The sequence below is a fragment of the Melospiza georgiana genome, chromosome Z (genome assembly GCF_028018845.1).
Source record: "Melospiza georgiana isolate bMelGeo1 chromosome Z, bMelGeo1.pri, whole genome shotgun sequence".
NCBI classification, from domain to species: Eukaryota; Metazoa; Chordata; class Aves; order Passeriformes; family Passerellidae; genus Melospiza; species Melospiza georgiana.
In genome coordinates this window covers 25,150,917-25,178,336 of record NC_080465.1, presented here as the reverse complement: position 1 = coordinate 25,178,336, position 27,420 = coordinate 25,150,917, and the positions used below count along the sequence as shown (strand labels likewise).

The following is a 27,420-nucleotide window of genomic DNA, read 5'->3' as shown; positions in this document are numbered from 1 at the left end:
GTGTGTGCTCTGCCTCTGTAATGTGAGCTCTAGTGGAGCAGACGAAGTAATCTGGAAAGTTTGGTGAGGAAAAGAACCAGAGATGTCTGCCTCAAGTGCTGGTCTGGACCAGGCTGGTTAGAGCAGGTCTGTCCAAGTCTGAACCAAGCGCCTTCACTAATCATCTGCTTAAGTCGTGTTTTTCCCTAGAATGTCTCCACCGAGGCCTGGGTGCCTGTCGCGGGTGCGTGCGTGCCTGTGTTCCGTGCCGTCCTTTCTCGTGTGGCACAGCGGGGCCGTGCCGGTCGCAGGGCGCCTCGGCCGAGCCCCGGGCGCTGCCGGCGCCGCTCCCGCACGGGGTCCTCTGGGGGGGGCGGGGCCGTGGCGTCATCGCGGCGCGCCCTGCGCTGGGCCGGGCGGCGGGAGCGGGGCCGCGCCCCCCGCGCCATGTCGGCCGAGAGGCGGCCGCGCTCGGGCCGCGGCGGCGAGGTAAGGGCGGCGGCGGCACCTGCAGTCCCCTGCCCCTTCCCTGGCTCTTCCCAGCACGGAGTCGCTCTCCAGGAGCCGCCTGGGGGCGGGTCGCTTCGGGCCGCACCTCCGTGCCGCTGCCCGCCCCGGGGGCCGCTCGCCAGCCTGGGCCGAGCGCTCCGGCTGCCCATATGCTTCTCCGGGCAGGGTGACTCTCACCGCTCCTTGGATCAGGCTTTGGTTCAGGACTGGGCAAAGGGTCCTTCTGAAAGGTCAAATCCGGGGGGCAGGGGTCGCTCAGGTTGGAGCACAACGAGTCGTTTCCCACCGTTTGGTATGGGCCGCTCCAGACATGAACTTCCAGCGTGCTCAAGTGTGGAAACCTTTTCTCACTGAGGGTCTGTTGCAAAGACAGGTGTGCACCCCAGACACTGTAAGGCTGGGTGACCAGATTCTAGCCTGTAGTGGCAGTGCTACGCACATGGACCTATGACCTAGTCAGGTTCGGGAGTCTTAGTGATGAGGCTACAGTCGCCGTTGCTTCCTGCCATGTGTTTTGATGACATGGCAGTAAATACTCAGAGTTTCATTTCCTTGTCCTTCCATATATACATACCCAGTTTAAGTCGATGGTAATTCAGAACAAATGGAAAGCTTGTCTTAATAAATTTGTGTTGTGCTAGAATCAAGAAGGCTATAAAATTATCATTTCAGCCTTCAAATACAGATGTGCACAAAGTCATTATTGTTACATACATACACGTTATGGAGCTTGATTAACAGTACTGTTAGCATATTTATGAATTTTAGTTTTTACTGTTCAAATATGAAGTAAGAATTCATATATTTGCATTTACTGCATTTTGTTCTAAGCAGGCTTCTGTCCTTTACATAACTGACTGTTTGTGACTGTTTCATGATGAATGAGGGTATTAAGTGACTTTACAGAGCAGCCAGATGTTTCTTTGAATTCCTTAGTTTTATTTTCACTTTGTTTTTCCATTTCCTTTTGATGAGCTTTGTTGTTTTGCATGTTTTGATAGAAGAGAGCAAACTAACACTTTCCAATGAAAGTTAAGCTCACGAAACTGAGTGTTTTTCACATAATAACATTAATCTCCAAATGCATGTAGCCAAAAAACGTTTTGTTTCTCAGGGCATCAAGTTGTCAGCAGAGGTCAAACCATTTGTTCCAAAGCATGCGGCGGTAACTGTGGCATGGTCAGAACCCTCAGAAGCATGTGTCTTTCCTAGGTACTTAACTACATGCTACCCATTTGTTCAGGAACCATCTTTGGATAAGTATGTATATTTTCTGAATCTTATTTATTGGGGGATTTTAACCATCTGGTTTTGGATGTTGAGTACTCTTAAAAAGTCACGGTTCCAATATATTGCTAGTCCAACTGTAAAAATGCTTCTGCATTATCTTCATGATTTAGTTTTTTACATTTATGTTCTCTGGGTGTATACCGGGTACCTGGTCTTTGTTCACAAGGGCCTGTATTGTTACAGAGTGTTAAGGAGAATGTGGTGTTCTGTAATGATTGGTCTGTTTTTCGTGTGTTTTGGAAGGAGCTGAATTCAGTCCTTGAATGAAAGAATGGTTGTGTTGTGACCAGGCTGAGGTAGATGTAGTTCTACACAAGGAAAATGATTCTTCAAGAAGATTTCTCTTTCTGTAAAATATTTAGTATATGGGGCGTCTTCTAGATCTCCTCTCCACAACCTGTGCATCTCCAGAAAGGCAGTTTTACTAGAAATGCTACAGGTTTCTGAAAGTTTTGGGATTTTTCTATTAAAGTCCAGGAATGGTATTTGTGGTAGACTTATAAAAGTATTTTATAAGGACCAAACTAGAAAAAAAACTACGTAGCAGAACAGGAAATAATTGAGTCTTGTAAGAATCTGATATGTTACATAGTTCTCTCATTGCTTCTTAGGGCCTTAAGCATTGGATCGATTATACAATTACTGCAAAGTTAATGGTGTTTCTTTAAAAATTCAGAGCATTAGTGAACACAATCATCGTAGGCCATTGTTTTGTCCTACAGAAAATCTTAGTATTTTCAAACTATTTTCATTCTACTAGAAATTTCACTCTGAGGTGAGTATGGCCTGTTATATGCATTAGAGAAAGCTCACAGCATTAGCATTGAATCAATTACTGTAAAAAAACCCACAACCCAGACAAGAGTAGCCTTCTAATGAGTGTTCTGCCTTGTTGGGACTGAGACATGGTTATATTTGAGTCTCACTTGGTATATTTCTTCTTGGTCTGTGAACTGATTGTAAGCATTGTTTTGACAACATTCTGCCAGAATTGCAACAGGTAGTATGAAACGTGTTGCCCGAGGTCTTTTGTACCAATGGGAAGGTTTCTCTGTCATTATCTACAAAAAATTCTGAGGCTGGCAGCTTCATGAAGAGCAGCTTTAAAAACTGAGTGCAGCTTTCTGAAACTGAGAAATTTGTATTCTCTCTAATCAAATCTTGACTCTTGTGTATTTTCTGGACAAAGTATAGAAGGAAATTGAAAGGGAATTTTTGAGCATACATTGAAAGAAAGAGGCATGCCCCAGACATGCTGTGTTTATATAAATTGTGATGGTTACATGCAGATCAGTTAATTATTGTTTTATAGTTCTACATTGTATTTCATACGTGTTTTATACTCCGTAAAATGTTATACTTCCACTTTGTTATTGTCATTTTAGGACTGGTTTTAATGTTTGGGAGTTTTTTTTGCAGTCAAGTAGGGGATGCATGTCATGTCCTTACACTGTGTTTTTGGTTTGTTTCACAAGAAAAAGCCTACTGAAGATAAGCATGAAGAATATCAGTAACCTTAAACAGGCATGAGAACTGTAACTGCAAAGCAGACTAGCTTTGAAACTTGGAAATGGATAACGTGTGTGTTTTAAGATATTTGCTTAACTACATGTTTTCCCAAAACAAAATTAGTTGCTTTTAAAGAAGTCTGTAGCAGTAAGTAAATGCTTAATTGAAATAGCATGGAGTAGTTTTCCTTTTGAAATAGAGCTTTCTTGTTAAACAAATTCTTTAGACAAGGAATATGTTTGTCGAGGCAACAAGTAGGTGCTGAAGACTTGCCCTAGGATGACTCTCATTTCTTTCTCAATATCCATCACATAGTGTTCTGGGAGATGCTGCCTTCCGTGAATACTCCAGCTGCTCTCACTCACCTGATGTTGTTGCAAATGTGTATCCAGTAGCTGGCTCACAGTATCAGTCTCACAACTCAACACACTATAATGGTTCAGGAGTAGTCAGTGAATCTGCTGAACAAGCATATCCAGTCAGACAAGAAAGTAAGAGTCTTTCAAAGGTGAGCAAAATCATGTTTTCTTAAAAATTAATATTAAATTCTTACTTTAAATCAATCTTTATAAATGTTTGGTTCATATTTTTAATGTGAGTCATCACTCTTTCTTGTGATCATCAATGACCTTAGAAAAGGATAGTAGTGCAGTGTGCCCAGCTTCAGAATACTGAAAAGTTTGCAGAATTGTACACTTCAGATTAATACAATTTTTCAAGCAGCATTTTTGGAACATGAGGGGAAAGAAGGGTCCAAAGTTGGTGGGGAGGAGGTGGGGAACACCCTTCCTTTGTAAGCTGTGCATTCGTTTTTTACTCTTTGGCCTTGGGGGGAGGGGAGAAGGGCTCTTTTTTTAAGCCCTGTGGCAGCTTCCATTAACTTGACTTAAGACAAACCTGGTATCTGTAGTCATCTGTTTGACTGACAAGTCAAAGACCACATCTCTTTGGTCATCTGAAATAATTTCCAAGACTTGCTGCAGGTTGAAGGCAATCCACAAGAAAGTGGGAACTTGTGCTGCTGGGGAGAGGGAAGAGAGTGTCGTGTTAGAAATGTAGTCTTTTTCAGTCAGAAATATATTGAGGTTCTGTAAGCAATGTAAAGAGTCATTTTTGTCTCTGTCTGTTTGGGATAAATTTCCTGAAACTTGTGAAATATTTGCAAACAAAAAATAGACAATCCTCTCAAAATATAAAAGGAAAAAAACCTCAGTGTATTATAATCTCATTTCTCTTGGGGATTAGACATTGTGTTTCTTAGATTTGTACAACTGCTTTTGTTTCCGGCAGTTTCATATTATATGTTCTGCAGTCACATCCTTTTGCTGCACCTTACTCCCTAGGTAGAGACCTAAGTAACTTCACTGCCATCAAGCCTTTCTAGAGGAGTTGTAAGGTCTAGGTCCTAAGCATCCTTTATTACACATAAGGTACATAGTCTAGACACCTAAAATTATTCATTTTCTTGCTGAGAGGAGAATTATGGGCTGAAAGTGTCTGAGGAGAGGATGACCTCAGCATTAGCAGAAGTGATGTAATATGAAAAAACTTAGTTAAGCTTCTGGGAGGAGTTCTGTGATCTTTGTGGGGGCCTTGTACTGTTTATTATAGTCTTTTTGTCCTTTTTCCCTGTCATATATTTTGTTAACTTCAGAGAAGTGATTTATATTTGCAGCCTTGAATTAATTTGATCATGTGTCCTAACACTTTAATAATTTGCCTTTGGAGATAAAGAAATACCTTGTCCTCCCACCCAAGTAAACACTTTTGCTGCCAAATGTAGTCTGAATTTAGTCCAGCATCCTGTGATTAGAGTTAAGCCATTTATCTAGGCTGGTATAGTACAGTTTGCATAGATGCAAACCTGGTGCTTGTTCCTTGCTTGCTGGTTTCTAAGCCCAGCTCTGCCAAACTGTATTTTGTGGAAGAATTGTAAGATTTTGATGACTCTGTAGAATGGGTGAGTCTGTGTCCTTTACAGGGATCACGTAGGTGTGTCTTCTCTAACTACTTTACTCCAAGTTTTTTGGATGTTCTGACATCAGTCTTGAACAGTTTGCCTATGATACGTAGTTTAGTCAAAAAATGACATGCTGTCAAGATTTTAGCCCTGTTCTAGAAGAAACTTTGGTTTAGAGACTCAGACTGGATGATTTAATACCAAACAATTTTAAACCATTGAAAATGCTCTGATTAATGAGATCACAAAAATGCAGTTGTCTAGATGCATATGTATATATCCGTTTTACTTGGGCTATTAATGTATGCTAAAAATGGCACAGGGAACAAGGTAGATGAAATTAAATGCCATATGTCTAAATGGCTGTTCCTATTTTTATTGGTTACTTGTGGTAATGATATGCTAACTATTTGTTTTCTATTAACTTGATGGTCACACTCCAGATGCAGAGGTGGTTAACTGTAACTCACAGCAATCTTGCTATCTCTATGAAGTTTCAGTGAAACTTACTGAATGTGTCACAAATACTTGCAGCAGAGAAGATCAAAAGAAGGTGAGAAAAAGCTGGACAAGAAAAGATGTGATGGAGGTGAAGCTTCTGTCAGAATTGGGAACAGAACTTCATTCCAGAGTTCTACATGCAGCAGAGATTCCGTCAAACCAGGTACAAACATGTTGTTCGATTATAAGTACGTGGAATAGATATGGAATGGGTGTCTGTGCAATAAGCTGCAGTTTGTGACTATGTTTCTAAATCTAGAATATTTAAGGAAAAAGATACCCTTTTCTGTGTGACTCTCTTAAGAAGGAATGGTGACCTGTCCTTTCCTGATTGAACAAATTCATGCAAACTGATATAAAAAAATTGTAAAAGAGCATCTGAATTTATACTTGTTTATTCAGTCAGCGCTCTGTTTGCATGTTGATTATAATTGCTAGGTTTTTTATTTAATATGAGCTGTGCATAGCAACAGTCCTGGTTGCTATGCACAGCTCATATTGGTCCTGGTGACGATTGCTGTAGTTATGTTAACTAGTGTATAAAACATACTTAGAGGTGATCACAAGCAAGCTTAATTACTCAGGCTTTACATGCTTTATTTAGACAGGTTCAGTAAAGCTACAAACAAGAAGTCATCTGAAACTCCAAAAGCAGAATCTCATCCTGTACCCACATTTGAAGCTAGCATTCTGGATTTCCACGAGTCACAGAGTTTGGGAAGCAGTGAGATACTGAATGTACACCATAAAAATACACCAGTAAGTTTGGTGGAAAGTAATACTATGTCCCTAGTCAACTTCACATGTCTCTTCTACTGGACACCAAGGATAGCCCATGCTAACCCATGTTGCAGAACTTGTAAAAATAAAACTTGTCAAAAGTACAAGCATTATTAATTCAAGTGTTTTGCATTCAGTATGGCAGTTTAAGATCTATTTAAATACCTTGTGAGCAAGGGAGTTCACAGCTAGAGGTTTTAGGGCACTTCTTCTATGTGGTGGTGTCAGTGCTTGCGCTTACTCTTTCTTAATGTTCTTTCCTTGTCTGTGCTGCCCATAGATAGAGGAAAGCCAGGTACCACCAGAAATAAATGTAATATGTACTGGTATGGTCTCGATTGCTCGTAGGGACCACGTATGTTGCTGTTCTTAGCAAGCTTACTGTTTTCTCTTTCACCTGGAAATAATAATAAGCAGTCACTTATCCAATAGTTTCCGCACATTTAAAAAAAAAGTCTGCGTTGTTGTACTTAATTGCTTTCTGCTAAAGGTTAAAAATAAGCAACTGAATTCCAGAAGGAGAATAAATATTGTTGAATCTTATTCTTTATTTCTTTGGCTCCATGTTTGTTAGTAAATAAAATACTGAAGTATTCACATATATTGAATCAAAGTTTTCAGTAGTGATTAATGATTAATAGTTCTGAAGGATCCAAACAGAATATTTCTGATGCTTTTGAGTAGAAAACTGTCTGCAATGAAAAAAGACCTTTCTGCTAACCCTTGAGTGTCATTTTTCATTATTTGTTTTAGTTTGATGATAGATTTTGGTTTTAGCATACATGAATATAAAAATATCTTTTTGTTTATTGTTAGATCATTATTCTGATGCTTTTGTAAAATACAAGAAGGAATAATCTTGCTTCTATACCTGTGAAGAGACACCTGCTCAAATTTTGTAATACCTTAGGGCTGAAATGATGGTTCCACAAGGTCAAGTGGCAAAAAGGCCAGAAAGGTCCTTATGCTCTTATCTGTAGGTGCGTTGAGAATTTTTAGTTTATGGTGGTTTATTGTGTTTAGCTGTGTTTAGGTCAGTGATTTTAATCCTTTTATGCTACCTTACTGTCTATATTGCAGGAAGATACTTCTGCAAAAAGCAAAGTTTCACCAAAAGCTTCAGATGAAGCAGGAGCCAATTTAATTCCATCTTCGCTTGATGGTAGGGGTAAGTTCTTTAAACAAAAATTATTTGCCTGCATTTCTAACTGCTTGTATCTCAGCAGTTTGGAATACTAAAATGTGCTGAGGAGCTGTTGATGTGTAAACTATAAAAAAAAATTAGGAGCAAGCTCATAGTAAAAGAAGGAAACCCAGAAATAACACTGTATCACATTCTTTCAAATGAGATGACCACTTATCACTCATTCTTGCTCATATTTCATCAGCTGAGAATTGAAGAATGATTTAGTTTGAAAGAAATCATAACTAACACTGCCAAGTCCACCACTGAACCATGTCCTTAAGTGCCAAGTCTCCACATGTTTTAAATACCTCCTGGAACAATGAATCAATTACTACACTGGGCTACCCATCCAGTGCCTGATAATGCTTTTGGTAAAGAAATTTTTCCAAATGTCCAATCTGAAACCACCTTGATACAACTTCAGGCCATTTCCTCTTATCCTGTCTCTTCTACTTGGGAGAAGAGGCCAACCCCCACCTGGCTAAACGCTCCTTTCAGATGGTTGTGGAGAGTGATAGGGTCTCCTCTGAGCCTTTTCTCCCAGCTAAACACCCCCAGCTCCCTCAGCTGCTCCTCACAGGTCTCGTGCTCCAGACCCTTCAGCAGCTCCATTGCCTTTCTCTGGACTTGCTGCAGCTCCTCCATGTCCGGAGCCCAGAACTGGACACATTGGAGGTGTGGCCTCACCAGTGCCCACTACCAATGCCCTGCTCCTGCTGGCCACACTATTGCTGGTGCAGGCCAGGATGCCATTGGCCTTCTTGGCTCCTGGGTGCACTCTAGCTCATGTTCAGTTGCTGTTCACCAGCATTCCCAGGTTCTTTTCCTCTGGGCAGCTTTCCTGCTGCTCTTCCCTAAGTTATAGAACCGGATGAGATTGTTGTGACAATTTGAAGGACAGAACCTATCATTTCAGCTTGATGAACCTCGTGCAGTTGGCCTCTGTCCATCAATACCATCTGTCCGGATCCCTCTGCAGAGCCTTCCTACCTTCCTAACAGATAACACTTCTCTTTGGTTTGGTGTCATCTGTGAACTTGTTGACTTGATCCTGGTCATTGATACATTGCACAGGACTGGCCCCAACACTGAGCACAGTGGAAAGTGAAGAACACTGGCTCCAATGTTGAGTCCCATTTTGTTGTGTCATTGATGCTCGAGGGAAGATATTTCTGTAGTTGACTCATGTTGTGTCAGGTGAGAAGAGGAACATGTTTGGTTATTGGAAGTCTGTTTAGTCATTTGCAGGTTTTTTCCAAGAATAAATGGTAAAAGCTATCACATGGCTAGTTTCATGTGAAAAGAGTTCTGCTTATCAGGATTGTCTTGGAGGCATCACATACATTAAGATTGAATTTTCTGAGTGCCTCTCACTGGATATCTGTGCGTACACAGACATGCACCAGTTTGAACAGCTCGGTCCTTATTGGCCCGTAACTTCAGTAAGGATTCAGAGAGGACAGATTTATCTGCTGAAATGCCTTGAAGAGCCTTCTAAAGATAAAGTCATCTGATAATGGGAGTTTTTGGTTAAATACTATAGTCAATTCCTATCCCTGAGAAAAAAATAGCAGTGGGTGGGTTGACCATGGCAGGCAGTTAGACTTCCACACAATTGTTCTCTGACTCTCCCTCTTCAGCAGCACAGGAGAAGAAAATAAGATAAAAACATTTGTGAACCACTAAAAGGACAGGCATTTTGCTTGCCAGGCAAAACAGACTCAGTTTGATGAAGATTGACAATTTATTGACAATTAAAATAGAGTCAGATGGTGAGAAGCAAAAACAAAAATAAAGCCACTTTCCTCCAACCCTCTCTTCTTCCTGATATCTCCTCCCTGCTCTGAGTGACGCAGAGAAACAAGGGCCACTCTGCCACTTCTTTCCTGGTAGGGTTGCAGGGGCACAGCTGCCTCACCATGCTCTGTACCAGGGACTGTAGGGGAATCTCTGTTCCAGTGCCTGAGCACCTCCTGCCCCTCCTTCTGCACTGACCTTGCTGTTTGCTGGGCTGCTGCATTCACAGTTTTTCTTACCATTCTGCCTTCCAACTCCTGCACACGTTTTTCACTCTTTATAACATAGGCACCATCAGCACGGCTGATGGGCCCAGCTGAGGCTGGCCATGGGTCTGTGTTGGAGCTGTCTGGGGCTGGCCATGTCCATCTCATCACAGCAGCTACTGCAAACACCCTGCTACCAAAATTTAGCCATTTAAACCCATTATGCTATTTTATTGTCAAGGGAAGTTTTTCTCATTCTTAAGAAAAATCTGGATTGTTCTATCTTTGCTTCATGTTAGGAATATTTACAAAATTAATTATATTTTTCAAAATGTCTTTCAAAACACTGATACATCGTAGTGGTAGGGAGTGACATTCTTGTACACTGAGGCACACTAGTAAGTATTTCAGCTGCTTTGTATGCCTGTAACACCAGGAAGTTTTCAAAAGTGAAAAGTACCAGTGTGGTCTTGTGCATGTAAGCTACATGACGGCTAGGAGGAATATTAAAGGAGTTTTGTATATAAACATAGCCAAATTTTCAGTATTTTGAGGATGAGCATGGGAGTGTGGAGTTAGTATGATACAGTATAGATTTACAAATACCAATACTTAATTACAAATACTTAATTTTGTTTGTGTGTATAGTGTTGGACAGTATATGGAGTAGTTAAAGTTCAGGAAAGCTTGCTGGAGAAATAAAATGTGTGTTTTATTCAAGTCCTTTCTCAGAAAGAATATGGCTCTGCTTTATTTGCTAAGCCTGGACTAATTAATTACCGATTCTTTTTCTTTTGAGTGTTTAAGGCCGAATTTTAAGACATCTTTGTGTTTACACTTTTCCCAACTGTCATTTCCTGAAGCCCCTGCAGATGGCTCTGCTCAGCCACACGTGTCTTGGGCCTCGGTACTTTTGCAGCCCCCAAAGAAAATTGTTTCATCACCAGCGTCTGAAAGTCTTTCCAGAGGCAAAGGGAAGCAGGAGAGTGAACCAAAGGTACTTGAGAATTCTCTGCTCTCAGCTAATGCCTGTCAGTGTGTTGTGTCTCTTTATTGCAAAGTTCTCCCTGGGGTCTCTGCAGTGTCCACTTTTAAAAGGAGATGATATGAAGTCAGCTTGTTCTTATTAGAATTTTTCTTTTCATGGAAAAGAATCACAGGACATCAAAAAGATAGTGCTAGCCTAGGAATAAGAACTTTCAGCTTTGAGGCTGGTTTTTTTTTCAGATTCCTGATCCTCAGAATAAGACATGAAACACAGAACTCTTGCCTTATTTGGCTTAATATTTCCTAATTAAATCCCAGTAGTCCCAATACATTCTGCTAACAATGCAGTATGCTGCAACTGAAGAATTCTTGTTGTAACTGTGAATTTTTAAGAGATACTGAATTTTCCTTGTCCCCTTAATGTCCCAGCCTGGATTGATTAAAATATCCTTTAGTAGTATAAGGCTAGTCATTGCATATATTTTGGTAGGTGATACTGAAAAATATTTTAAAGGCTGTGCCTCATGGTCTTTTGCAGCAGTCAGAAACAAAAAATATTGCAAGTGAAACTGAGCCTGAAGAAGGATCAGAAAAGAAGAAAAAAAAGAAGAAAAAGAAGAAAAAACTGAAGTCACCCACTGATGTAGAAAGACCTCAAAGTGAATCTAACACAGTACAGGAACCACCAAAGATTGAGGTAAACTGAGTAAGGTTTTGTTGCTGTTCTTTTAAGTGTTATGATTGTACTAGAAGACAGAGTTTTAACACAGCTTTGTACAAACTTAAGTTCAAATCCTAATTGTAGAGGATGTTAGTACAGTTGTTTTTTTTTTTCAATTGAGATGTTTGTCTGAGGTTACTGGTAGGAAACTGTTGTAGTTTTTAAATTACCACATGTTTGGTGAGCACAGTTTCCTAAATTAGAAATATTCTGTAGCAACTGTTGCTTGGGCTATGGGGAACATATGCTGGGTGCTACAGTGTACCACAGTTTTAATGATTGTGGTACAGTATTACAGTAGTAGTTGTCTCTCAGCTGGAAGCAATTTCTGTGTCACACAGTTGACAGTGTGTACATTTCTGATTTTTAATTTCAGTTTCCTCCAAATTCATGTAACTGTAATAAGCATGTTGGTGTTTTGATACTTTTGTATATCAGTGTTTCGAAGGCATGAGTCTCTCCCACGTTAGAGGAGTGTTGCTGGTATGTGGTTGAACAGTACTCCATTGTAGGCCTAATATTGTACAGCATGTGCATGTGTTGATTTACATGTTTGATGTGGTGTACCTAAAACTCAGAGTAATTTCAATACTCTGAAATGACAGCAGAAAGAGGCTTTCCTGGCTGGCTTCTGTTCTGTACCTTTCAATGTGGAGCATGAAGCAGAACTGTGTCTATGTGATTGCATTATGTGGTTCCTTGTCCAGGAATGGCACAAGAAATGAGTATTAACAGACCTCTTTGTTAGAGGATTATGGGTAAAACCAAAGATCTGCTAGTTCTTTTCTTCAGGAGAATATCCCCATTTTGCTATATGCTACCATAAATGCTATATGCTATGAATGGGCATTCTAAACTGAAAGAGAATAGCAGAAGTCATGGAAAATAGCAGAATGGTACTGGGGCTGTTGGAAGTGAAAATGTGAAAAAAATTGCATATAACCATGGAACAAGACATACACATTGTACTAAAATCTGTGATGTGGATGCAGTATCTGTTGTGGCAGTGGGGGAAAGCTTTCTGACCCTCCTGGTTTGCTGGTAATGCTTGTGTCCTCATCAGTTTGAAAAATGGATGAGATGCTTGTATGATGCTCTTGAAATAATAAACCATGACGAGATGACACACATGGAGCTGCTGGGCACCCAGGAGGTTTAAGAAGGTGCTGTTTATGTGCCACAGCTCAACAGAGCCATATATTGGATTCTCTCTGGTTTTATATAGGTCAGTCATTTTTAGACTTGGCTAATAGACATAAATGGATACATCTGGAGAAAACCAATCTGTCATTTCATACACATTGGTAGGTCCTGACCTCAATATCTTCCTTGAGTTAATATTGAAGCTGCTATGGATGATCAGGTCAGTGCTAGTAGTACTGGTCAGACATGTAAATGATGCTGGGAATTACTAGGAAAGAAAAACAGAAAATGGGTTATGACAATACAGAATTTCAGGGCATATCTGATCTAAATATAGTGTGGATTTTGTTTTCATTTGTTCCCCGCATTACTTAAGAAGTACACGTATTTGAACTAAAAAAGATAGACAAAAGTCTCCAAAAATAATCAAAGGTATGAAGCAATTTCTGTGGGAGGCAAGACTGAACAAAATTAGGACTCCTCAGTATGCACAAGACATGGCAATATAGCAGTGGCAAAAAAATAAAAAGGAAGTTGCTTGACCTTTCTCCTAGTGTTTGATGTTCTTACAGATGGTAAGAACAAATTCAGGGAGGTGTAGCCTCTCATTGACTGCTACGTTTTAATTATTCAGTTTGCTACAGGATGTTGCAAATGTCAGAAATCTGTTTGCATTTCAGAAGCAATTGGACAGACTTATTTAAATCTTCTAAGCTGAAAAGAATGTATTCGTGAAATATTTTATCACTTCCTTGCAGTTGCTTTTTGGCTTACTTGCAAGCTTCTTGAAAATTATTTCATTGGTTGAAGTGTGTCACTCCTTGTGCTAGAGCTTCCTAGCTTGGGGTGTTTAAATAAAGCCTTTCAGGCTGGAAAAAGTCTTGGTGTGTTGAGTGGTGCTGTGTCACAGCTAAAAAGGCCTCTCAGAAAGTGGGAGGAGAAGCAAAAACCTAGCTGATGGATTGGGATCATTGTGATGGAGGGAATGGGTATAGGGTGGCGAGTATAGGCCAAGCTTCAGCCTGTCTACACTTCATAATCCAGGTTCTGCACAATGGCTCCTCTGCTAATAAAACTTCCTCTTGTGTGTAAGCCATAATCATTTGAGTAATTTCTGTGTTTATTTCACTACTCTGGTACATGCTGCCTGTTCTGTTCTTCACCACTCACATGTTTAAGACAGAGTTGCACAGCTGGAGACTGAGTGGAAGAAGAGGGAAGTTGTTTGCAAGGCTTTGAAATTAGTTGAAAACCACTCCTTTACGAGCTGTTTACCTCTGATGATTATTATCAGCTGACAGCCATAACAAGCTGCTTTTGGAAGCGTTTCTGTTACAAGCTGTTTCAGCCCTGAATTAACTGCTGCATAGAAGATTTAACCATTGTTGTACTTGTCATAGTTGGTGGCACTACCCTTGGCTTCTGAATTTTTGTACAGTGAAATTATGATAAATATTTGATAAGCAGGGAGAAAATTGTTGGAGTGCAGGAAAAGGTTTTGAAAAACGGACTTGATTGTTCTTATGAAATCATAATCTGATTTATTTGTTTAGGATGTTGAGGAGTTTCCTCATCTGGCAGCTGCTTCTGATAGGAGAAACAGGGTAGGACCTCAGAAACCATCCTTTACATCTGCAGTCAGAAAGCAGTCTGAAGTAAGTAATCTTGCAACATTATGTGAATCAAATGTCAATTATGAATCCAAGTTGCTTGGATTTTTTGAGGTTTTTTTTACATGAGTGAAATAAATCTCAAGAATTAATTTGGAACTGCATTCAGTATGCGGATGAACCCTAAGCATAAATGACAAGGATTGAAAATGTGATTGTTCTTTCAAAGCAAGTACCGTAAATAATAATAATACCGTAAATAAAATTTTAGGTTTCAGTTTCTTTGAAATTAGTTTTGCTTCTAAAAATTTTGGTCCTTGGCTTTATTTCCCTGTGAATTTTAGTGGTTTAAAAAACACCAAAACACAAGAAAACAAAACCATTGTTTACTTTGTTTGAGGCAGTAAATAGCTTTGACAAGGAGGAGTGAGTAGCAAAAGGCACAACAGTTGCTTAAAAAAGATTTATTACACAAAAGGGTGCTGTACACACATGCAGCTCAGATGAAAGCAGCCCTTGGCTTTGTAGACATAAGTAGGATATAACCCCTCAAAGCTTACATAAACTCTAGAGACGTAATCATTAGGCTGTTCATATGCCTGTAACAAATACTTGAAATTGAGGCTGCCGTGCTAGTTTTTTCTTCAAAATCTGAAAAACCCCACGAATGTGATTAGGTGGTATGGCAGCCAATAAATGGTCATTCTTCTAGAAGGCCACATATGGTCTTTCCAGAGCCTTCTCTTTTCCAGGCTGAACAACCTCACCTCCAGCTTTTATTGTAAGAGAGGTGTTCCAGCCCTCTGATCATTTCTGTGGCCCTCCCCTGGCCCTGCTGTAACATGTCCATGTATTTCTTGTGCTGGGTCTCCCAAAACTGGACACAGTACTCCAGGTGGGGGCACAACAGAGGGAGAGAATTACTCCTCTCAGTTCATGGGCCATGCTTCTTTATACACAGCCCAGGACACGTTTGGCTCTCTGGGCTGGGAGTGCCCATGGCTGGGTCATGTCCAGCCTCTCACCCACCAGCACCCCCAAGCCCTTCTGGGCAGGGCTGCTCTGCATCTGCTCATCCCCAGCCTGTGCCAGTACTGGGGGTTGCTGTGACCCAGTACAGCACCTTGCACTTGGCCTTGCTGAACTTCATGAGTTTCACACAGGCACACTCCTCAAGCCTGTCAAGAATACCATCCATCATTCTGGATGGCATCTCTTCCTTGAAAGAATTCCCTAAAGCCAGCTGAGCTTGGTGTCATTCACAGACATGCTGAAGGTGCACTTGGTTTGAATTTAATATCGTCTTCACCCTTTTCCATGTGTCTTGTTTTTATATATCTTTTCTTCCTCCCTGTCACCTTTTGTCTTAAAGATCCATCTCTCCGAAGAGCCTTGTGATAGTCAGTCTCCCTCTCTGGATGAAACTCCCAAGGTGGATGGACTGTCAGGGAAACAAGCTTCATCTTCTGTATTAGAAAGAAAGAAAACTCAGGTAAGTGAATTCATGTTGAAGAGAAGTTCACAACTCAAAGGAGACAAAGGAAATGAGCCTATTTAAATGTAAGACTCATGACCCACGCTCATCTGGGATTCTGTATTCAAACTTTAAAATAAGTGACATGGTCACTCTTCTAATCTCTAATTAGAAGTAATCACTGGTAGTAATTGCCAACCTCCAGGGTTTGATACAGTGTTTAAGGAAAAATAAAAACTTTTCATTATTATGTGTGGGTTTCAGATATCAGGAATTTTTCTTTCACCAGTTTTACTTGATCATAGCGTAAATCCAGTCCAAACTGATTGTCATAAGGAACTGGGAATCTTCTTAAAGTGGTTCTGACACTTTAAGGCAAGGAGATCCCCTTATCTTGGGGAAAGGTGGAGAAACATGGAGAAATAAGTGAGGTCAGGAAGTAGTTTTGTGTTGGTGAGTAGTTCTGGCACAGCTCTCTTGCAAGGTGAGATCTCAATTAAAGACTGTGGAGGTCTTTAAACATGTTCTGTAAACGTGTTGTAACGGAAATTACAATGAATTGATTCCCCCAGATAAGACTTCTAAAAGTCCCAAATCTGGTGGTCATTTCCTTTGCATGTTTTGCTGTGGTAGTTTGTTCATAGTCTTCACCACACTATTCATTTTTATTATTTTTATTTTCTGCTGTATTAAATATGTAGCATGGCTTTTGCCTTCTGTTCAAAGCAGAGAGAAAGATGAGTGCTTATGAGGAGCTGGTGCAAAGATGATGACCTTTCTTTTTAGTGAGATATTGGAGATAATGATTTGTGTGTTGCAGTGACATACTCTGAAAGAATCACAGTAGTTTTTCTGTACTTTTAAGAAAACTTTAAATTCTGATATGCCTTTTATCTCTTTCAAAGATAGATGACAGTCTGACCAAAGTGAGACCCTGACATAAAGGCCTTCCTTAATTGAAGACGTTATTCTTTCATGCTTTGTTGCAGTAGCATTTCTAAAAGTTACCAGAACTTCTTAAAGTTTCTGATTTTTTAATATTTTTGACATTAAAGTTGATGTTTATTTGAAGGTCACTGAGTGGCATTAAAGATCAGAAGTATTGTGGATACGGATGTTAAAAGAGTGTATTATACCATAAAAAACGAGGTTCTTTACAGTCTGAAGTGGAGGGCTGTCTAACTGTTGCTGAACTTCTTCAGGAAACATCCAGGAGCAGTGGTAAGAAGAGTCAAATTCCAGTGCAGTTGGATTTGGGTGGCATGCTTGCAGTCTTGGAGCAGAAGCAGCAAACAGAGAAGGCAAAACAGTCTCCTAAACCTGTGGTATTTTCAGGTATGGGTTACTATGAAATTTCCTTTGTTTCACCTTAGACTGTTTTTAAGTATTCAGACATTAAATGTAGCCTGATTTCTGATCTGTGATGATCTCTGTGCAGGCAAGAGCACAGTTCACCAGATAAAAGAGAAAATGAAGGTTCTTTAAAAAGAAATTTAAAAAGCATGGCAGTCTGAATTGTTTGATGGAAGACTTATGGAAAGAAATATCTTAAGGACACTGATTTGTGAAAGAGTGCATTGTATAAATAAGAGGTGTGATTGAAATGTTGCTTTGACAGAAATACCAAAATACCAATGTTTGTGGAGGTTTTTGCTCTCCCTTATGTAAGTGTGTTATTGTTCTGATCTGAACAGGCAGGAAGGGGGCTACACAGTAACAAAGGTTCTCTTAAATCTCCTCTCATGCTAGAAATCATGCAGCTGAGGCTTGATTGAAAAAGCCCCTTTGCAAGCACAGAGGTTATATGAGTCAGGCAGACCAAGCCAAAGGATGACTTCTGATATGCCTCTTAATTGTGAAATAATTGATGTTTACAAAATGCTAGGTTTTCTAATGGAAAAGATCTTTCAGTCCTTTATGATGTATAACCAGGAAGCAGAAAAAGGCAGCTCATTGCCTTTTTATTATTACAGGTCAAAATTTAATCTTAATTATGCTGGTGTAGTATATTTTGCAGAAGGAACCACAATATTTGGTAGCATTCAGTGACAGTAAAATTTCTCTTATTTCAGCAAAGATTTTTTTTTAGTAATTATAAAGAGATCTAATCACAAGAGATTTCATCTCACAGTTCTTCATGTGATAGCTGAGATTTTAAATCCGAAGCTCAAGATGGTAAGCATTGGTGAGATTTTCCTTCACTAAGCTGAGGGAAGTTATAAGATGCTTTTTCAAAGTATTTTTTTCAGTTGATCTCATTTTTTTTTCATTTGGGTCAATCAGACTTAATGCTGCAGAGGTACTCATAACCAGTTTTGTTTCTGTAAAACTATACAGTGCATGGATTGATGTAGATGGTGGGCCACAAAGGTATGGGCCAAAATACCTGTTTTCTAATACTAAGTTTCCTGTGCCTGAATCTCCTGCAGAAGAGAAATTGTTGTGTCATGTTTGTATCCTGGAAGCATAAGGCAGATGTTACTTTAACTTTATATTGTTTTAATGTTTTAAGAATGGAGAGGAGTGTGACCACAGACAGTTGTTTTTATTCCAGTTACTACTTCACATTATAGGCAATACTCGTAGTGTCATCAAATTTAGGAACATGAAAATGGTGAACTTGAAATAGTGATGTACACCTTAAGGGAATATGTGTATGCAGGGTATATACTTATTGATTACTACAAATCCAGCTTCAATTTTTGTAGCCACCTATGCTGCACATTTTTGGCAGTGTTCTCAGTTTGCCTTTGACACACAGAGATGAAAAAGAAACATCAGTGTAGCAGTTTTATGATGTAAACTGTTTACGGTAAGAGTACTGCATGTGATGTGGGGGGATCTGCATATAAATACTGTGGAAGCAGTAAATGAAGGTGGCTTAAGAGAGCTGCCAGAATATTTTCTGTACTTAGAGGAGAGAGGTTGCCTTTGCCTGAGTCACAGAGGGAAGTGTCAAGCTGGTTCCACTGATACTTAGTCATCCTCTCCATTGACTTGCTAATGTGAACTGCTTTATATTGCAGATAACTGAAGTTTGACAAAGTCCTCTACAGGATGCAGCAGTTCCTACTGATAGGGAGGAAGAGTAGTTTATTTGGTGTGAGGTCATGGTGTGGAAGATCCAGGTTTAGTAATTTGTCCAGTCATTTAAAGCTCCTATGCTCTAAACCCTCTGAAAAAATGCAAGTAATGTGGACATCTTCAGCGAGCTTTGCAGGTTAAGCAAAAGAGACTTAGCTGTAGCTTTGCATTACTCATGACCCATTTGCAAGTGAATTTCATCTAGCTTCCTTAAGGTGTAATGAAAGGTAGGCGTAAATGCTTATGTTTATTTACAGCAAGTAAATCTAAAATCTGTAATACTGCAACTCAGTATTTATCTTAACTCAGTACGGAATCTGTGGTGGAGGAAGTGCCACCACCATGAAACACAGAAATTCCTGAAGGTTTACCAGGCTGGCATGGCATGGTGTTGAAGGTGCCTTGGACTACAGTGTTTGATCTAATTCTGCTTTTGAGGTTGTGATTCCAGAGGTATAACAGAAGTAGGGAGACACAGCAGTCTTTTGTAAATATTCTTAATAGCAACACAACACGATTTTAATATGTGCATACCAGTCTTAAACCTGAAATTGGATTCTAGTTCAGGTATTCATTTTAGTTGTCTGATGCAAATTTCTTCTTTATTCTCAGTTGGTGGTGCTGTACCATTGCTATCTAAAGACCCTGCCACCGCCACGAGAAGTCACCGTTTAAACCAAGGAAAGATGCCTCATAATCCCTTGGATTCCAGTGCTCCTTTGGTAAAGAAAGGGAAACAGAGAGAAGTACCTAAAGCAAAGAGACCAACACCCCTTAAAAAGGTCCTCTTTTTTTTTTTTTTTACCTTAAATAGTAAAACTATAGGATAATATATTACTCTGGGAGTCTGTTAAGCCCTCTCATATGGAGATCTGCATCTCAGTGTCCACTTGCCTGAATTCAGTTTAATTTTTGCTTGGTTTCAAAGAGGGTTGGGTAGAAGAGGGTAATTTTGCTAAACGGCGTATACAAATTCCCAAAAAATACACTTTTTCCATTGAATCAATTGATAAAGTGCCACTGCAAAAGTGTCCACACTTGGTTTGGTAAAGATGACCTTATTTGCAGGACTGAGGAAAATGGATCAAACAGAGGTCGTATTTAATGTTTCTATGCTCTTCCAAGCCAGAACTCCAGCTGATTCTGCAGCAACAGGTGTTGGGCCCAGTTGGTGATGTCTGTTGTGTCTTCCCTCTTTGCCCATTCATTTTGCTTCCTGTCACATCTTCTTTACAGAGGACTTTTTTAACTTTAGTTCTGTCCTTGTAGTTTGTCCCTAGTAAATATTTTCTCCACCCACATACTGGTAGTCAAGGTAAAAGTCCTTTCCTATGTAAATTCAAGAATTGTCTTTCCTTCTTTTTATGTGCAAATAGAAAGTAAGGGTTGTAAACTTCATGCTAGATGCTAGTGCTGAACCTCTTTATAAATGGTTTTTGTGTAAATATGTGGTAAGAATAATGTTTGTTATCTGCATGACATCAAATTAGTTTGGTTTTTATACATATTTTTAGATTATTCTGAAAGAAAGAGAACAAAGAAAACTGCAGCACCTGTTAGAACAGAAAGCAGCACCAAAAGATGAAGATAACATTTGTCAGACAGAAGGAAATGTTACTGAAAATGCCACACTTCTACAGGATAATCAAGCAGGTATCTTTTGAGGGAACCTGTAATACAGTATGTAGCAGGAAATTTGAGCACATTTAGTACTTCAGAAAACAAGTACTACAAACTGCCAAATGAAGGCTGCAGCCTCAGAGTTTTCTGGGATTCACCTCAGGCTTATCTTGACTGTAACGTGGGCTAAAGCTGGAAGTCAGTAATAGGGATCTAATTACTGTTCCACACTTCTCTGCCTGGTGGTTTTATGGTATCTTGTAAGGAAAGTTCCCACCTACCTCTGGCAATTAATGAGAAACAAGAAAATGAGAAAAAACCCTATGAGATTAAAAAAAAAAGTTACACCTGTTTCCCTAATACCACAGACTGTTCTAGTACTAAAGTAGTGACTTCCATACATGCTTGACAGATTAATTTCTTCACAAGGCTTTTTGGGCTGTCTTTTCAATTAAAATATCTTGATTTACATGATAGCTCTTCCAGAAACTCAAGTTGCTGAAGGGTTTCCGGAGCACACGGGGATCAAGGAATCTAAAGAAGGTTCTGTGGCTACAAAGCAGCTAACTGTCACTCTTCCAAAAATCCACAGCAGGAATTTTAGAGAGTAAGTATTTATTGTGTTTTTATTAGTGGCTCATTTTGCACAGTACCACCAATATGGCATTTTTCAAACAAGGTAATCCAGTTGCATTCTCTGCAAAACTAACTGGAGTTTAGACTGAAGGCTCTAAATTTTTTTCTTTCAGTCTTTCTGTAAGCTGACACATAAAGAAATTACAAACTTAGTGTGTTTTGTGATTCTCACTTGAAAATGTTTATTCCTTGAAGGAAAAAAACCCCAAGTTCGCTAGAAGCTAAGGAAAGAAAACAAGCTGCTGTTAAAATATAAGTACTTTATATTAAATAATGGGGTAACAGCTCAATTAAAGTGTGTTACTTTATTTCTTAAATAGTATTTTTAGTTGTAGTTTGGTTTTCTACTGCCATTCCAGATGGCAGAAGTGTAAAGAAACTAGATGACATTTTATGTCAAGGCTGGGCAAAGAAATAAAGGTAATATTAATGAGGTATTGTGTGCAGTTTCAGCTAAATATTTAAGATGATATGTATACACATTTCTTTATAAAAAAGAAATAGTGATTACAATATGTGAAGAGGTCAGAGATCCAGTCATGAGAGCTTGAAACAGTTTCTTGAGGAAAGCAGTGTCTTAATTTTTAGTTCCCCTCCCATAAAGCAAATCCACCACTGGCAGTTTCTTTGCGTTTCATGTCATAGTAATGGTTAATAGTGATACAAACATTCCTGCTGTGTTAATTCTTAATTTAACTTCTAATTGAAATAACAAATAACAATTAGCTTAATTTGTGCTAATGTAACAGTGTTTTACTGAGAGCACAGTTTGGGTTGAATATGTGAAGGACAACTCAGTTTACAGGATGGAGAGCATTCAGCAAACCTGATCTTTAGATGAGGTTTTTTAGTGTTTCAGTAGATCTGTCTTCAAGACTTAGGGAAACAAATAGGAAACAGTAAGTAAAAATTCTTGAAACCTAAATAAAATTCAGAAATAATTGTATCTAGAAGATACATTTGTGGATAGATGTTGTGATCTTGTCTCTTTATCTTATGCAAATTTGCCCCGGCAAATCTTTCTGTTGACAATGCAGCTGATCTTTAGTTTTTCTTTTTGATACCCTTCTTCACTGGAAAATTCTTTGTGTAAAAGTGGGGTGGGGTGAAATAATTTTTAATCCTGATCTTCCCCAGAGTGTATTAGGAGAGTGAATTACGTTGTTTTGTGTCCTTATTCCTTATGAACACCGCAAAGCCATAGTCAGATAAGTGAAAAAGGATGACAGACATGAATGTAGGGAGCAGGAATGTGATCCAGTTTCCATGGTTGGTACACATAGCCTTGAATTTACAGAAATAAGCCAGAATTTTGTACTTTGGTTGCTGTACTTTAATTTATGTATGTCAAAATAAATGCCCTCAGAAAAATGTTTCACTAGAAAAATGTATGTGCATACCTATTTCTTGGAATAATATATATCTATATATAGATACAGATGGATATGTTTATTGTACATGTATATATGTATTTTTAATATAGTTTGATTAGGAAGCCAGGTAACACAAGGAACAAAACTTCTTCCTCTCAAGTTTTCAGACACCAAAAAGGAGTAAATTTTTGGGTTTGTGTATATATCAAGTGTGTTTGGAGCAGAAACAGAAAAAAGTACAGAGACATAGAATAGAATTTTAAATGTATATTTAATGTATTACAGATTTAAGTGTTACATATTAGTAATTCTAGTGAATGTAACCGTTTTGTTGCTCCTTTCTTCCAGTTACTGCAGCCAGGTACTTAGTAAAGAAGTTGACAGTTGTGTGACAGATCTCTTGAAGGAACTGGTTCGTTTCCAAGATCGCTTGTATCAGAAAGACCCAGTGAAGGCCAAGATAAAGCGCAGGCTTGTTATGGGTCTTAGAGAAGTCCTGAAACATCTGAAGCTGAAAAAACTGAAGTGTGTAATCATCTCTCCTAACTGTGAAAAGATTCAGTCAAAGGGTAAATAAGTTCTTAACCAAAAAAATCTGTTTAATAAAAGAAATGCAAAAAATAAGGTTCAATATATTGACAGCAATATTGTTATTATTGGAGGAATTTATTTGAATATCCTTTGAAAGCCAGCCATATAAAGTTGCCCTCCTTGCTCAGATTGTTTACTGCTGTGCAGCTGAACTGTGAGCTGAGTCAAGACGATCTGGGGTGGGAGAAGTTACCTGAGATTAGGGTCTTTAGTTACTGATTTGCTGTGCTGCTACACAAAAAATTGCACTGCACAGCTGAGACAGTCCAAAGGCTGCTGATGGCCAACTGTGCCATCACAAGGAGTCCACTGTATCAATCTCCTTTTGAACGTGGACTGACAGTAAATCACTAGTGATAGTTTCCTAAAAGTTACCATTATTGGCATTAAGTTATTGTAATTTTTGTAATTGATGTCATTTAAAGAATTCTTTAGCAGCTGGGTCTTTTTTGATACTAGATTAGAGTGTACTACATATATAGTAAAATGTGGAATAGAAGCAGTCTAAAATTAATGCTAACTAGGAATTAAGAAAAAAATGTCAAGTTGTCCTTTAAAAATGGATATTCAACTTTACTGTTGTGATCTCTGTTTTTTCCTATAAGGTGTAGTTTCAGAATGCACCCATAATCTTGGGCTGTTTTTTGCCATGTGTTAACAGTATGGTTCTTTAGCTCCAGTCAGCCTGATTGTGTTGTCTGCTGCAGGTGGGCTGGACGAGACCCTACACAACATTATTGACTGTGCCTGTGAGCAGAACATCCCCTTTGTTTTTGCCCTAAATCGCAAGGCCCTGGGCCGCTGTGTGAACAAAGCAGTGCCTGTGAGCGTGGTGGGAATTTTCAGTTATGATGGGGCTCAGGTAAGCTGACATAAGTCACTTCATGTGTTTGTTCAAAAAGCTTCACTTTTTACTTGGAAGAGGAGATGAAAATACTGTGATTTTTAAGGGGTTTGTTGTTTGTTTTGCTTTTGCAGACTTAAGACTCTTCAACGCAGGTCATATACATAGCTTATATAAAAAAACTGATTTTAGAAGTACAGGCAGTCAGCTCTGTTAAAAAATAAAAAAGTACTCTTGCTGTCTTTTCCTGACATCCTCTCCCTCTTTATGTCCCTTGATGATTTTTTTCAAGAGAACTGTTGTTTTTATAAATCCTGATAAATGCTGTGTCTTTCATGTCTTCATACGTAGTAAGCTGCTCAACTTTTATACATGAACCTACACATTCTGAAAGAGGAATACTCACTAAGATTTCCAAGGAGATGTTAAAACTTGCTGCATTATTGAAGTTCTTGTATTTTATATTGCCATAGGACCATTTTCACAGAATGGTACAGCTGACAACAGAGGCTAGGAAGGCCTACAAAGATATGATAGCAGCTCTAGAGGAAGAAGCTAAAGCAGGACTAAGAGAAACCCAACCTAGCATCTTAACTCCTGAATCTGAAAAAAATGGCTTGTTAGAAACTAGTAAAACATCTTCCAAGGACTCAGATGAGGATGTACCAAATTACAGTAAGTATTTACTGACTTGCATTTAGTTCCATTTTCATTCATAGTGTTCATCAGTTGTGTGGTTTTCACTGAAGCAAATGACATCTACTGTAGTCATTAGTAAGGAGGGAAGGTGGGGGTGAATTCTTGGATTTTTTGTAAATCTGAAGTTTTTACTGAGAAAGTATTAAAGAAAGTTCCTCCCTGAAATCCACAAATGGTAGGCAGTACACATTGCTTTGCTCAAGGAAGCTTAGTAGAGCTCCTACTTACATTTCTATTTGTTTAAAAAATCCTTTTAAGATTAATTGTGGATGTCCATACTCTATGACTATGGTAGACTAACTTTTGTATTGAAGCCTATTTGTGATGCATCTTCCTGTCCACAAGCACTCGTTTGTAGAAATATTTTCCTCCAGCTCTGCTCTTAAGTCAACAGACAATGCAATATATTGCAGATAGAAAGTTTTTAAAACTTACTGTTTTTTTTTAAAGTTGGAACCACCTTCAGGGTTAGCCTTACTTGAGTAGAGTGTTGGACACAAGGAGACACAGTGGACCCCATCACTCTTAAGTTATTCTTTTGTGTTATCTGATGTTGTATAAGGTAAATGTCAGCTGATCTCAGCACTTATTTTGAAGGGGAAGTAAAAAATCAGGGTTGACTTTTCATTTTAAGTTTTTCCTCAAGTATTATATGGTAACATGTTGGTTGTTGTTTTTCTTTATTTTTTTTCCAATTTTCCCTAGTTAAAGTCTGGAAGAGAAAACTTGAAGAAGAATATAACCCATACGCACTAGAATTGGAAAAGAGTGCAGCTGCTGACATGGGAATACTGAATTTGGAAGACCATCAGTAAATCCAGATCCAGCTCTATTGGGCTTTTATTTTTTTCTGTTAGATCCCTAGGAAGAAGGTAGCAAAAATAACAATGTAAAGAAATATCTGAAGTTAGCTAAGCAAACTGTTCTGAATCCCTTAAAGCAAAATGTACACTGGAGCACATGAGGCACTGGTTAATGTTTTTATGTTGTGTGTGTTTCTCTGATTATTTTAGCAGGTGACAACACCAAATTGTTGTAAGCCCAAACCACTTGAACTGGCTTAGCATACTTTAATGATTATATGGACTAGCATTGATTTCTTGGGGTAGAATATACCAAAAGAATCTGATAGAAAAATAAGTTTCTTCTGGAAGAGATTCCTTGAGCCAGGGGAGTTGCCCTTAATTTTTAACTCCGGCATAAAAAACTTCAGCTGTTGTTTGATTGTGGGTTTGTTCTTAGTTTTTCTTCTAAATAAGTCTGCTCAGAAGGGCAGGCTGCTATCAATGTCACTTTATTCTAGTCACCAACAAATTAATTTGAGGCAGGTAGCTTGATGTAAACTAATTAAGGAAGGACATGATGACAGAGTTCCTTGTTGGCTCTTCTGTGTTGTTCTTTGGGGATCATACATCAGGTGTTGAAGGAGATAGCACAGACTACAAGGGTCTGAAATTCCTTAAGTGAATGTGCTCTGTTTAGACTTTTTATAAATTTGATGTTTCTCTTGCTAGTGAGAGTACTTTATCATACATCCTGCTTTGAAGTTAAAGGATATTGCAGGGCAGCAAATGTGCTAGCCTGCTTATCTGTACTTTCTCCTTGCTAAGACTCCTCATTCCTTCAGTTTGGGGTTGTATTGGTATATACATCTATGAGTTTTTGAGCAATCCCAGTTTGTATCTAAATAGAAGAAAATTTATATCTTATAAGAAATGAAGTTTGTATCCTAGAGAAAATAAAATTTTAAAAACAAAATGTGCTTATAGTAGTGGTGGAGCACCTTAGTGGGAATGGCCTATATACACACTGGTCTTTGAGGACAGGCCTAAAGAAGGTAATTGAAGGGATGCACATATAACTTGTGTCAGCTTTTCTGAAAGGTGATACAGATGCCGTATGCTGCTCGGCATCTCTGAGGTGTTTCTTCACCATACTGAACATTTGTAGTGCAATACTTTGGAAAGTATCTGCCTTGTGATGATAGAAGTGATATAAAAAACTTCAAACAATTTTGAAATGCAAAAAGTTTTGTAGACTGTCAATTGTATAAAATCTGTTACAATATATTGATTCTGTAAAGAATGAGTGTGACTTATGGGAATTTAGTGATACCTGAAATGTTCTACCTTAAACTTTTTGGAAAGAATGTTGACAAGGGGAGCTGGCCTTATCTTGAAATGCACTAGTTATGATGATGATCTTTTTTGTATTAGTTCCTCCTAATCTTACATGGAAATTGGGGGTTAAAGGCCCCAGTGACAAAACATGCTTTTGGCCAGCATATACCCTTGATGCAAAGGTAAGTTGTGATTTATTCATGTGTACCTGTGCCACTTGGATACACATTTAAAATTCTGGAACTGATAAACCCAGTCATTGAATGGAATGAGGATCAGTTGGTAAAGAAGTTTGGGTTTTGACCATGCTTTCTATTTTGTCTTACTCTAGAAGAGCATAAAACTTCAGAAACATTACATGTTCACAATCTTAGGGACTTATTTCTAGTTCTTATAGGGTATAAAAAATTTACTGTAAGGTGTCACAGCCATGGTTACTAATGCTGGTACACAGATTTTTCTTTTTTTTTTTTCTTTTTTTTTTCTTTTTTAGCCTCCCCATAAAATTGAACTAAACAAAAAATTTCGCAACTTTTTACTACTTGCAGTAATTTCCTGCAGAAACAAAGCAAAGCTTAGCTACATCATACATAACCCTGACCCCTGTCTTACTTTGTATTCCCACTCACTCCAGAGAACTAAACTGTGGAGCAGAGAACTATGGCAAGTAAGCTCCAAATGGGTTCAACAATGGAGGAGAAACAAGTCAAGAAAAGTCTATTTATAGTTGTCTTGAGAGCAAAAAACTTACGAGAACAAATGAGAAAAAAATTAACTCTGGTGGTATTGGAAGTCTGCAT

At 38.8% G+C, this 27,420-nt stretch overlaps 1 protein-coding gene across 4 annotated transcripts; it reads left to right on the top strand.

Moving 5' to 3' along the window:
- The first annotated feature begins 404 nt into the window (after positions 1 to 404).
- Positions 405 to 26,258, top strand: SECISBP2 (SECIS binding protein 2). 4 transcript variants are annotated; one of them, XM_058043597.1, is made up of 18 exons: positions 414 to 468; positions 1,604 to 1,749; positions 3,604 to 3,796; positions 5,786 to 5,912; positions 6,354 to 6,508; positions 7,610 to 7,697; positions 10,582 to 10,715; positions 11,244 to 11,402; positions 14,123 to 14,224; positions 15,552 to 15,671; positions 16,856 to 16,988; positions 19,350 to 19,519; positions 20,252 to 20,390; positions 20,835 to 20,964; positions 22,715 to 22,935; positions 23,665 to 23,819; positions 24,275 to 24,476; positions 25,206 to 26,258. In XM_058043597.1, the coding sequence occupies exons 1-18, from the start codon at positions 427 to 429 to the stop codon at positions 25,313 to 25,315; spliced, it is 2,526 nt and encodes an 841-aa protein (XP_057899580.1). In that variant the 5' UTR covers positions 414 to 426; the 3' UTR covers positions 25,316 to 26,258. The 4 variants fall into 4 exon arrangements, with proteins under 4 accessions (XP_057899582.1, XP_057899580.1, XP_057899581.1 ...); XM_058043598.1 differs by having other exon boundaries at positions 5,783 to 5,912; positions 7,610 to 7,691; XM_058043596.1 differs by having other exon boundaries at positions 5,783 to 5,912.
- The last annotated feature ends 1,162 nt before the right edge of the window (positions 26,259 to 27,420 follow it).

Coding starts and splice junctions, on each gene's coding strand:
- SECISBP2 (XM_058043596.1), top strand. CDS start 427: ATGTCGGCCGAGAGGCGGCCGCGCTCGGGCCGCGGCGGCGAG. Junction 19,520..20,251: donor GACCAACACCCCTTAAAAAG/GTCCTCTTTTTT, acceptor ACATATTTTTAG/ATTATTCTGAAAGAAAGAGA. Junction 24,477..25,205: donor TGAGGATGTACCAAATTACA/GTAAGTATTTAC, acceptor AATTTTCCCTAG/TTAAAGTCTGGAAGAGAAAA.